The following is a 12,470-nucleotide window of genomic DNA, read 5'->3' as shown; positions in this document are numbered from 1 at the left end:
GACAGCCCAAGGTACTTTCCCCTTTTACTACAATAGAAGGGAGGTATAGTAGCCAAATGATGCCAACAATGTAGCAGATCAAATGCCAAGATAAAATGAGAATCAGGAATGGCCATAAGAATCGTTCAGGAAATATTGCAACATGAGGAAACGTTGCGCTTTTGAATAGCATGATAAAAAACAAAATACTTACTTGGTTGCGTGTTAAATTTTAGACAGCAAAGTTAGTAATCTAACCCTGGGTTTTAATCTGATAAGGAGTCATTAGTCAATTAATAAAAACAAATTACTATTCCACATAGTTCAGAACTTTTTATTCAAGGAGAGAAAATCTGATGAAAAATATTGCTTTGTCCAGTACAATATTTTATCTATCCTCTGATTGTTGATCATGGCTATCTATAGGTATACTATTACTCAGTAGTAAAGACAATAGGGGAAATCATATGTAGTTAAACCCTTTTTCTACTCGAGATGCCTTGGGCTCTTAGTGCAAAAATATCAAATTGGTAGCTAAACTAATGAAAAAGAATAGGATAATAAAACATTCTTTGTACAAACCTTGGTTCTTGATAGACTAGTTTTAGACTAACAAAGCCAAACAGAAATCAACAGCATAATACAAGACATTTCATAACACACACAATTAAATACATCTATTTATGAGAAGTGATATACCACTGCATGTAATATCTACTTTACAACATTATACGTTTGTATTCATGACAATGGGCTCAAAGACAATACTAGCAGTTGGATATTAGAGCAATATATTGTGATCAGATGCAAGAGAAAATGCCAGATCCAGTGGCCCTCAGTGGAACACAAGTCGTAGAGGAGTAGGTTACTTGGCATACTCTGCAGGTCATCTGGTGTTACTCGGAGTACGGAGAACTCATCTGTATAGCAATAGGGAAGTAAAAGCCAGACAAATGCTTAACTGATGACAATGCAACTAAAAGATAAAGATTATTTTGACTTTCAGCAGGTTCAGTCCAATGTTATTTGGAGACTGGCTTAGAGGCGCAACTGCGTCTCTGCAATGACGGATGAGTTGGCTACAGTAGATAGGCCTACAGTATGGGACTAGGCTAGCTAGCTGCAGTGTCTTTGGGGGGGGGGGGGGGGGGCAATGGGGGCGGCAGCAGTGGAGAGAAAGTGATAGGGACATAAGCCAAGGGAGTGATTTAGACTAGAGAAAAAAGGATATTTAAAATAATATATCTAATAGTGGTGGTCAGCCCCATTTAAGATGAGGGAGGACGATCATTTGTTTTATGAGCATGGCCTTATTTCTATTACAGCATGTTAGATTTACTTAACTACGCAAGTCAGTTAAGAACAAATTCTTATTTACAATGACGGCCTACACCGGCCAAACCAATCACAGCCGGTTGTGATACAGCCTGGATTCGAACCATGGTGTCTGTAGTGACGCTTCTAGCAATGAGAGGCAGTGCCTTAGACCACTGCGCCACTCGGGATGACGGTTAGTCATCCAGGTCAATGTAACATCGATAGGTTTAAGCTACTACATGATAATCAATTTCCCTATATCCATCATGGAGGTTGCTACAACCGAGCCTATGAATATTTTTTTTTTTTTACAACATAGGTTTAAGAGAAATTGTTGAGTAATCTAGGTGACACCGACAAATTCTATACTGCCTTGCACACTTACCGGCATCTAGCTGATTATAGGGTATAATCATTAATCCAACAGTTGCAACCAATCATTTCTATTGGACAAAATCAGGTATGTTTATTGCAGTTTCATTACATTTGCTTCTGTTTAACAGAATCGGCAGAATGAATACACCCCTGATCACATGCGAACAGTTCACTTTCATAGCAGCCACATACAGCCAGCAGGATCACTTTGCCCATTGTATAATTCCTTCTTGCATCTATGTGCTTTCCTCCTCTCATCTTTCCCTTTGCTTGTGGACTTCAGTGCACAGCACATAAGCTGTCTGACCAAGCGTAAAAATAAAAAATTAATTGAAAAAAAAACTCCTTATCATAACTGCTAACCTCGACACACTTCCAACTGTACATGGCTGTCACCATATTAGCAAACGTCATAGGAAACATATCTACTAGAACTAACACGTTAGTAAATCCACTAAACTCATGCATTACAGTGTATAGTCAGTAAGCAGTTACACTGGCGGGCCCCAATGGCAATAAATTAATAACACCAAAAGCCTAGACTTGGAAGAGTTTCAGTGTTGGATACCCATATCTAGCTAACATAGCATCCCTCTGTTTCAACCGGGTGTTTGAGTAGGCTAAACCAGCTAGCTGCATCCGCTAGCTAACTGAAAAAAATACTAAAGAAATTAAGCTAGCTCTCTAACCCTCACTTTATTTAAGAAATTAATTTCAAAACTGTTCAACTATAGTCTTTGAGTCAACTACTCACCACATTTTATGCACTGTAGTGCTAACTAGCTGTAGCTCATGCTTTCAGTACTATATTTATTCGCTGATCCTTTGATTGGGTGGACATCATGTCAGTTCATGCTACAAGAGCTCTGATAGGTTGGAGGACATCCTCCGGAAGTTGACAATTGCTGTGTAAGTCTATGGAAGCGGATGAGAACCATGAGCCTCCTAGGTTTTGTATTGAAGTCAATGTACCTAGAGAAGGACGGAAACTAGCTGTCCTCCGGCTACACCATGGTGCTACCCTACAGCGTGCTGTTGAGGCTACTGTAGATCTTTATTGCAAAACGTTGTTTCAATAAATTTGGCGACGTGAATATATTTAGTATAGTTTTATCTAAAAAGGATAACTAATGTTTCACTATTCACATTTTTCAGAAATTCAGAGAATAGTCCTCCCCTGACTAACATATACTACATTACCAAAAGTATGTAGACACCTGCCCGTCAAACATTTCATTCCAAAATATTGGGCATTAATATGGAGTTGGTCCCGCCTTTGCTGCTATAACAGCATCAACTCTTCTTGCAATGCTTCACACTAGATGTTGGAACATTGCTGCTTCCATTTAGCCACAAGAGCATTGGTGAAGTAGGGCACTGATGTTGGACAATTAGGCCTGGCTCGCAGTCGGCATTCCAATTAATCCGAAAGCTGTTCGATGTGGTTGAGGTCAGGGCTCTGTGCAGGCCAGTCAAGTTCTTCCACACTGATCTTTTTTTATTTATTTTTTTATTTTTTATCCCATTTTCTCCCCAATTTTCGTGGTATCCAATCGCTAGTAATTACTACCTTGTCTCATCGCTACAACTCCCGTACATGCTCGGGAGAGACGAAGGTCGAAAGCCATGCGTCCTCCGAAGCACAACCCAACCAGCCGTACTGCTTCTTAACACAGCGCGCCTCCAACCCGGAAGCCAGCCGCACCAATGTGTCGGAGGAAACACCGTGTACCTGGCCCCCTTGGTTGGCGCGCACTGCGCCCGGCCCGCCACAGGAGTCGCTGGAGCGCGATGAGACAAGGATATCCCTACCGGCCAAACCCTCCCTACCCCGGACGACGCTATGCCAATTGTGCGTCGCCCCACGGACCTCCCGGTCGCGGCCGGCTGCGACAGAGCCTGGGCGCGAACCCAGAGACTCTGGTGGCACAGTTAGCACTGCGATGCAGTGCCCTAGACCACTGCGCCACCCGGGAGGCCCTTCCACACTGATCTTGACAAACCATTTCTGTATGGACCTCGCTTTGTGCATGGGGGCATTGTCATACTGAAATAGGAAAGGGCTTTCCCCAAAATGTTGCTACAAAAGGTGAAACACAGAATCGTCTAGAATGTCATTGTATGCTGTAGCGTTAAGATTTCCCTTCACTGGAACTAAGAGGCCTAGCCCGAACCATGAAACAGCCCCGGACTATTATTCCTCCACAAAACTTTAGTTTGCACTATGCATTGGGGCAGGCAGCATTCTCCTGGCATCCGCCAAACTCAGTTTCGTCCATCAGACTGCCAGCTGGTGAAGCGTAATTCATCAATTCAGAGAACGCATTTCCATTGCTCCAGAGTCCAATGGCGGCAAGCTTTACACCACTCCAGCCGACGATTGGCATTGCGCATGGTGATCTTAGGCTTGTGTGCGGCTGCTTGGCCATGGAAACCTATTTCATGAAGCTCCCTGTGAACAGTTCCTGTGCTGACGTTGCTTCCAGAGACAGTTTGGAACTCGGTGAGTGTTGCAACCAAGTCAGTCAATTTTTACAAGCTATGCGTTTCAGCACTCGGCGGACCCGTTCTGTGAGCTTGTGTGGCCTACCACTTTGCGGTTGTTGCTTCTAGACGTTTCCACTTCACAATAACAGCACTTACAGTGGCAGCTCTAGCAAGGAATAAATTTGACGAACTGACTTGTTGGAAAGGTGGCATCCTATGACGGTGCCACGTTAAGTCACTGAGCTCTTCGGTAAGGCCATTCTACTACCAATGTTTGTCTATGGAGATTGCATGGCTGTGTGCTCAATTTTAAACACCTGTCAGCAACAGGTGTGGCTAAAATAGCCAAATTCACTAATTTGAAGGGGTGTTCCACACACTATATATATATATATCTTCATATATCTAATATAGCCTACAATGGGTGCATTTCAAATATACATCTTTGGCGCAGGTCTGCATGCAGTGTCTGGTCTGCACAAATTAGAAGATCATAACAAACTGTTGTGTACGCACTGCAAAGTGGAGATGGGGATCCATGTAGATGATATATATGGAAAGACTGCAAGAAGACAAAAAGAAAATATAGGCATTTTAGTAAACAACCATTGATAATTGCATGTTGTGTACCAACCAGCCCCCTGTCACCACACGTAAACATCCCCACAAAACAATGAGAATGTTGCACCCCCATAACATACTTACTCTCATTCACAGACAAGTTGCTGGAACCTAGGTGGTCACAATTCCTATATCTAAAGTACAAGTCAAACCCCTCTATCATAAACGTGTCTTGGTAACCTTCTTGCCTTTGCTCTGCTGACTGTTGTAATGTCGTCTGAAGGACTCGTCTTTGGGGATGTCGGGGTAGAGGAACTTGAGCGGGTTCTCAGGGACCTCTCCGTCTGCGATGACCTTGTAGTCCCGGATGATGTTGGCGAACGGGAGAGCGCTGAGGCGTGATTTGGTGTATGGCTCCACCGAGATTAATTTAGCCTCTCCTGTTGACACAGACACAACCAAAGAGCCAATCAGAGTTGGATGTTTACAGAATACATTTTAAGACGCTGGAAGTTTAGGTGCTAATTGTTTACGTCAAATTTGGGATTTCAATGTTGACCGGATGGTTCAGATAAATGGATTCATATTTTATGAAACCACACAAATCATTTGTTTTAGGAAATGGTGTGGGGTGGTGTGACCCTTTGTGTCTAATGAGGTACTTTCTGGACATTATTTATCTCCATGAAGGGGACCCCTTTTTGGCTCAAGAGCAGATGCAAAAGTTCCATATAGCCTCTTCAAGGTCAATTTCTCACGTCGCCACAGTAATTGACAACCGAGCGGGCCTCACCACTGTCGGACTGCTTCACCCAGGTGAAAGTGATCCCACCCAGGTGGCTCTCACTGAAGCGCAGCAGGAATGTCCCAGGCTCCTTGTCCTTCAAACAGGCCCTCTCTGTCTCCTTACTGACAAAGCCCATGATGCAGCTGAAGGAAGCACAAGCAAACCACACCATCAGTTACATTATGCAGGAAAACCCACTAACGTAATGAAGTACACTGTTCTAAAGCCCTGAGTAAATAGATTAAATCCATTCAAATGGAACTGAACCTAATGATTCATTTCCTGATTCCCGCAAAACTAGAACGGTGTAGGACTACAGTGTCGGCCTGCTATACAGTTCTATGACCACTACCGTTTGTTGTTGATTGATTCCTGACAAAAACTCAAGACATTTTGCCTATTAAAAGATCTGAATATCAGCTACCCAAGTTACATCAGGAGTTATCTGGAGTTATCATTTGCAATGATAATTGATGTATTTACACAGTGGGAAATGCAGTGTTGGCTATGAATCAGCTCATCAAAAAAAGACTTAATACCAACGTGAAATCATTGATTATCATGACAATTTAGCAGTCGTGAGTAGTCTAGTTTAATATTGTACATTTTATTTGGACCCCGTCCTGTTTTTAGGATATGGTGTTTGTTAAAATGTTAAGTCATATTTTCATCAAAGCACATAAAAAAATAAAAATAAATTGATATGGGGTGCATTTAGGCTATTTAATGATGTAAAAAGTGTCTGTCACATGACATCGTCATGAATTTGTTCTCCAGTCAAGGCTACAGAAAAACCACAAAAGCTACTACAGAGCGTTCGTTGGTGGAGCGCTGCGTCTCTCCAACAGCGCCCTGGTTAGGCGAGCTGGGCATTGACAAGCTAAATATTTGAGAGTCCCTGCCTTTGGCAAAGTAAGCGCTGCTTATCATTGCGTGGAATCAGCACTCACCTAAATAGCCCATATGACAATGGGTGAGAAAAGTTCATTGTTTTGGGGCAGAATTGTGTGAGGTGTTACGCGTTGTTGGAAGTGCGTCTTCTTGGCGAGTTTAGCTAGCAAAATGCCACCCTCGTCAATCTGCTGCTCTAGGCGGCCACCTAATCTTACTTAATGAGCGCGCCAGCCCTGGCCTAAGGGGAAGGGGATAGGGGTTGTTTCTGGACAGGCCACAAGTCTCACTTGTCATTCCAGATGGGGAGCAGGTGCTTCTTGATGAGCTCCAGGATGAAATCCAGCCACATCCAAAAACTGAAAGGCTTCCCAGGAATATTCTCCTGGAAAAAGCAGACGGAATGGGGAAAGATGAGAATTACCCTCAACTTTTTACTGAAAGATGCCATAAACTTCTATAAATTTAATTTGACCACTTGAAGTAGGCTAAGAGGAAGTGAGACGATTATTTTGGAGAACGACTCCACTAGGAGCTGAAATGAAAAAGTCTGTCAAGATCGAGAATGACAGTACAGCATGTATATGAAAGCTTCTACATAAAGGAAGTATTTGTTCGTAAGACATGACATCATCCACCTTGTGTGTTTAAGACTTGCAGTAGTAGGACTATAGGAATTAGTAGGACTGCTTGACCTACCTTGCAGAATTTGGACCAGGATACCTGACATTCATTGTGGGAGGCTTGCTGACCTACAGTGAAGATTAGTCATATAATTCTGATTATCAACTAACCAGTACACATTCATACACTATGAATATTCAGCTATTATTGTACAAAAATAACAATCCTTAGATAATATAGAACGATTCCATACTTGGAAGTCAGATTCTAAACAAATCTCTGATAATTCACATTGCTGTTCTGTCAAACTTGAAAATACTTGCGACGGTGCGCCGTTCCTCATGAACTGGGCAAATTAATGGTGTATGTATGCCAAGAGTGTCATGCTCTAATGACATGTGTACAACTAGGCTGCTGTACCCATGAGTTTCTCTCCCAGCATGCACAGCTGCTCCCTGTTGAGGCCCCGCCCAGTGAAAGTTGAGAACTGCCAACTCAGCACTTCAGAGAGCTGGCCCCAACTGGCCCGCGGAGGACTGGCAAAGAAGTCCAGGTTCTAGAGAGAGAATTCAAAAACAACCCCCATATCCACTTGGTGAAATAGCAGCAAGAGTTGTGACCTGTTGCCACAAGAAAAGGGCAACCAGTGAAGAACAAACACCGTTGTAAATACAACCCATATTTATTTTCCCTTTTCTACTTTACCCATAGTTACAACACTGTGTGCGTGTATATGTATGTATATGTATATGTGTATATGTGTATATGTGTATATACATACATACATACATACATACATACATACATACATACATACATATATACACACACATACATATAAACACACACACAGAGTGGGAAATGCAGTGTTCGCTATGAATCAGCTCATCAAAAAAGGACTCCATACCAAACTTGAAACCATTGATTATCATGACAATAGCAGTCGTGAGTAGTCTAGTTTAGAGAGCGGCATAAAAAAATAACACCTAAAACAAAGGTAGTGTGTGTCCTCAGCTCACCCTGGGTTCGTCAGTCAGCATGTTGTACCACATGATGGAGGCCCAGCCTCCAGGCAGCTGGCTAACATTGGATATGATCACCAGAGGAAAAGAGCAGGTCTGCAGAGAGAGACACACACACACGATCCCTCCCAATGTGTTCTCCAATCTCATAAAACAGTTTTTTTTAAATGCTGCGTTGTCCTTGCAAGGGTAAAGTGCTAGAGTACTGAAAACAGGGGTGCCAATAATTAGTAAACTCAGCAACAACAACAAAAAAGAAACGTCCCTTTTTCAGGACCCTGTCTTTCAAAGATAATTCGTAAAAATCCAAATAACTTTAAGACACTAACAGCTTACAGACGGTAGGCAATTTGCCTTAGGCATGCTGCAAGGAGGCATGAGGACTGCAGATGTGGCCAGGGCAATAAATTGCAATGTCTGTACTGTGAAACGCCTAAGACAGCACTACAGGGAGACAGGACAGACAGCAGCTGATCGTCCTCGCAGTGGCAGACCACGTGTAACACCTGCACAGAATCGGTACATCTGAACATCACACCTGTGGAACAGGATGGCAACAACAACTGCCTGAGTTACACCAGGAACGCACAATCCCTCCATCAGTGTTCAGACTGTCCGCAATAGGCTGAGAGAGGCTGGACTGAGGGCTTGTAGGCCTGTTGTAAGGCAGGTCCTCACCAGACATCACCGGCAACAACGGGCACAAACCCACCGTCGCTGGACCAGACAGGAGTGGCAAAAAGTGCTCTTCACTGACGAGTCACGTTTTTGTCTCACCAGGGGTGATGGTCGGATTCGCGTTTATCGTCGAAGGAATGAGCGTTACATCGAGGCCTGTACCCTGGAGCGGGATCGATTTGGAGGTGGGTCTGTCATGGTCTGGGGCGGTGTCACGGCATCATCGGACTGAGCTTGTTGTCATTGCAGTCAATCTCAATGCTGTGCGTTACAGGGAAGACATCCTCCTCCCTCATGTGGTACCCTTCCTGCAGGCTCATCCCTCCAGCATGACAATGGCACCAGCCATACTGCTCGTTCTGTGCGCGATTTCCTGCAAGACAGGAATGTCAGGGTACTGCCATGGCCAGCGGAGAGCCCGAATCTCAATCCCATTGAGCAAGTCTGGGACTTGTTGGATGAGAGGGTGAGGGCCATTCCCCCCAGAAATGTTCGGGAACTTGCAGGTGCCTTGGTGGAAGAGTGGGGTAACATCTCACAGCAAGAACGGGCAAATCTGGTGCAGTCCATGAGGAAGAGATGCACTGCAGTACTTCATGCAGCTGGTGGCCACACCAGATACTGACTGTTACTTTTGATCCCCCCTTTGTTAAGGGACACATTATTCCATTTCTGTTAGTCACATGTCTGTGGAACTTGTTCAGTTTATGTCTCAGTTGTTGAATCTTATGTTCATACAAATATTTACACGTTAAGTATGCTAAAAATAAGCGCAGTTGACAGTAAGAGAACGTTTCTTTTTTTGCAGAGTTTATTAATTGTTAAACAAAATCTTTCTCTGAGCAATTGTATTAGTATAAAATATAAATGTTTCCATTTTCTTGAGCCTGCAAGGAGGCCAATAATTATGGACCTGACTGCACACAGAAAGTATATGCTTGCTGTTACAGAACTGAATAGACATCCTACCCTTACACTCGCTGGGTCTAGGGGCCCTAGGCTTGCCTAATTGTTCTGTAACCGGACTGTGTGTGCATTAATATGAGAAGTAAGCATATGCGACCAGGTATTGAATGCATGTACCCAGGATACAGCAAAACTACAGAGTTCAGGGCCAGCTCCGTCTTGACCTCTTAGTCGGGCCAGCCCAAGCAGTTTATCATTTGTTCAGATGGTGACGAAAATGAACATACAAAAGGGAAAACTAGAGACAGGCACACCCAAACAGACTCAAAACCAAACGAAAGGCCTCATGTCCGCCAAAGAAACAAGCAGCCTCACGGCTCTGACTGACAAACACCTTGATTGCCTGCACTTGTGGGCTTCTAAAGGCTTGGCTCAGAATTTAGACCCGTTTGGTGCTGCCCCCTGGGGATAGAGTGTGGAAGTATCTAATCATGCTCCTAAGACCTAAACTACATATTCCTTAACATTAAACAAGGACTAATAATAACTGACAATGTATGCCAGGAAGACTATGTGGGGGTTCTAAGTGGTGTGTGAGGGACTATATGTGGATTATTGTAAGAATGTGTGTGTCGTATACAGGATGTGTGAAGGAGTGTGTAGACTGACCTCCAGGTCGATGTTAATGCCCTGTATGTTGAACTGGGCCTCGAAGCTGAGGGAGTGGAGCTCCTCCGTCACAGAGAGAGGACCCTGGAACCAGCAGAATACACACACTTTACTAAACCTTTTCCTCAGAACACATTAAATACAAATAGCCAAGGGCTACAAAACCTTATTTGTTCAGTGAGTGACCCACTAAAAAGTTTCATACATTTCAATGACAAACAGGATAAGCAATTTGTCCTATTTAACAAAGAACAGCATTCCATAACAAGGCTGGGAAAACGATCTCCAATGAAGTAATATTATTTTCTCTTCAGTATATGAGTAATAGGGCTAAGTTTGATAGTGGTCTTCATTAAGTCAATTTCTGGATAAAATAAGGATCCTGTATCCTAAGGTTTAGAGCATGTGAGGGAAGGCTTGACCTGAGTTTTGTTGAGTCATGTGAATGAAAAGGTCAAATATACAAAAATGAGTTTATTTTTATCTATGTTATTTTTTTTTACTCAGAAAGAGTTAAGGTTTTTCATCTCCGATAAAATGACGGTGCCATCTCGAAACGTACACAAACGCACCATTGTCCTGAAAAGGAGGGGGGGGGGGAATGTAACTTAAAATTGAGGGAAAACTTTCAATCCATGGTAATGTCGCCCTCTACTGTTTTAAGAAAGCAACTACCTTTTCTTAATGGAAGCGTTTGAGTTGTTTTTTTAAAAAGATATCACCTCAGGCAGTAATTGACCTCTAAATAAATCAGGAATCATTAAACTCTTAATTCTCCTCAGTGTCCAATAACTTTAAATGACCTCTGGTTGACCAGAATTTATATTTTTTGTAGTCACTTAAAGACTTAGTTTCTCCCCAAAGCATTTCTAAAATGGCTAACATGGAAAACAAAAAGGTTTGCACTAGTAACCACAGTCAAAAAGTCAAATTTGGCTATATCGCAAAAATTAATAAAAACAAATATTTGCTCAATTTAAGGCATAAGGTTAGCAGTGTGGATAATATTAGGTGTAGGTTTCAAATCAGATTTTAAGAAGAAATAGGCAGCGTTTATGGCAACTAGTGTCAACCGCAAAAAAATCTGAAGGTCAAGTTTCAAAGGTCAAGCTTTCCTAAAGTTCACTGTGCTAGAGTGTAACCTTTTGATAGGCTTGAGTCACTGACCCTTAACCATCATTTAGGGAGAAACAAAAAGTATTGTTCAACTGTCATATTTCCCCTCACCTCGTTCACCTTGGTACCGTTAACATATTTCTTCTCTTTCAGCTGCTGAAGATAAATAGACAGAAATGAATAATAAAATGAACTATTCATACAATTATGTACAGCTAGGCCAGGGCGATCATAATTAATCATTTTTGCAATATAACAGGGTCATTGCAAACGTACAGTATGGCTGCTGCAGCCAGCCCCATTGGACCAAATGAGTTAGCGTCCACTAAACCTGTGGATTAACAGATTGAGTTTTAAATTATTATGAATATGTTAGTGGGGACAGTGAAGGTGAGAGGTTACCAAGTGTCTGAACTCTACAGATAGACAGCCATTAGATGATTCCTCCACGTCCATTACTTTGGTGGTGGAAGTCAGGATGAAGAACTGACGATGTCTGAATGGAGAGGGATGCGGTAAAGCCATAGTTAATAGTCTGAACTAAGCACACACAAACAAAATGAGCTGAGATACATGGCAAACGCATGCCGAGGTAAAAACAACTCAATTTCAAGGTGAATTCCAGGTAACTGATCATTCTGATCACTTAAACCGGGTCATCTGATTTGTAATCAAAAATGGCTTCTCGTAATCTCTCTTTTTGGTCACTGTTCTACCTCATCCCTACACACGTCACTTGATATTGGCCTAAATAACAATAGAAGAAAATTCCCACTGAACAGCCCACACAAGTATACTCACACTCTGCCAGGGGGGAGGTCCCTACACACAGGGGGAAATAATATAGAACATATCAAAATTACTCAGTAATGTAGTGCCAGCTTGCTAATAAATGTCTATGAAACATTGTTTATAGAACACAGTATATCCGGGTATGCACACAGTATGTTTAACAGAACTTGCAAAGAGCAACCACTGGTTCGCTCACCCTTCAAAGTGAATGTGCCACATATTTCTGTGTTACATTGCCACCAGTGTACAAACACTGGCTAAAAGAT

At 42.6% G+C, this 12,470-nt stretch overlaps 1 protein-coding gene across 2 annotated transcripts in view; it reads right to left on the bottom strand.

Moving 5' to 3' along the window:
• Positions 1–297: 297 nt before the first annotated feature.
• The window catches only part of LOC129821357 (signal transducer and activator of transcription 4-like), a 29,321-nt gene continuing 17,148 nt past the window's right edge, over positions 298–12,470 (bottom strand). Inside the window, exons 11-22 of one of the 2 annotated variants that reach the window (XM_055878957.1) lie at positions 12,214–12,234; positions 11,815–11,908; positions 11,524–11,568; positions 10,297–10,380; positions 8,041–8,139; positions 7,442–7,577; positions 7,097–7,149; positions 6,688–6,782; positions 5,513–5,649; positions 4,968–5,159; positions 4,675–4,720; positions 298–899 (exon numbers count right to left, since the gene is read on the bottom strand). In XM_055878957.1, the coding sequence (XP_055734932.1) occupies positions 896–899; positions 4,675–4,720; positions 4,968–5,159; positions 5,513–5,649; positions 6,688–6,782; positions 7,097–7,149; positions 7,442–7,577; positions 8,041–8,139; positions 10,297–10,380; positions 11,524–11,568; positions 11,815–11,908; positions 12,214–12,234 (1,006 nt within the window). In that variant the 3' untranslated portion in view covers positions 298–895. The remainder of the gene's footprint in view (positions 900–4,674; positions 4,721–4,967; positions 5,160–5,512; positions 5,650–6,687; positions 6,783–7,096; positions 7,150–7,441; positions 7,578–8,040; positions 8,140–10,296; positions 10,381–11,523; positions 11,569–11,814; positions 11,909–12,213; positions 12,235–12,470) is intronic. The other variant, XM_055878958.1, reaches the window with a different exon arrangement.

Source organism: Salvelinus fontinalis, chromosome 23 (genome assembly GCF_029448725.1).
Source record: "Salvelinus fontinalis isolate EN_2023a chromosome 23, ASM2944872v1, whole genome shotgun sequence".
Classification (NCBI taxonomy): Eukaryota; Metazoa; Chordata; class Actinopteri; order Salmoniformes; family Salmonidae; genus Salvelinus; species Salvelinus fontinalis.
This window is presented reverse-complemented; position numbering and strand designations above follow the sequence as displayed.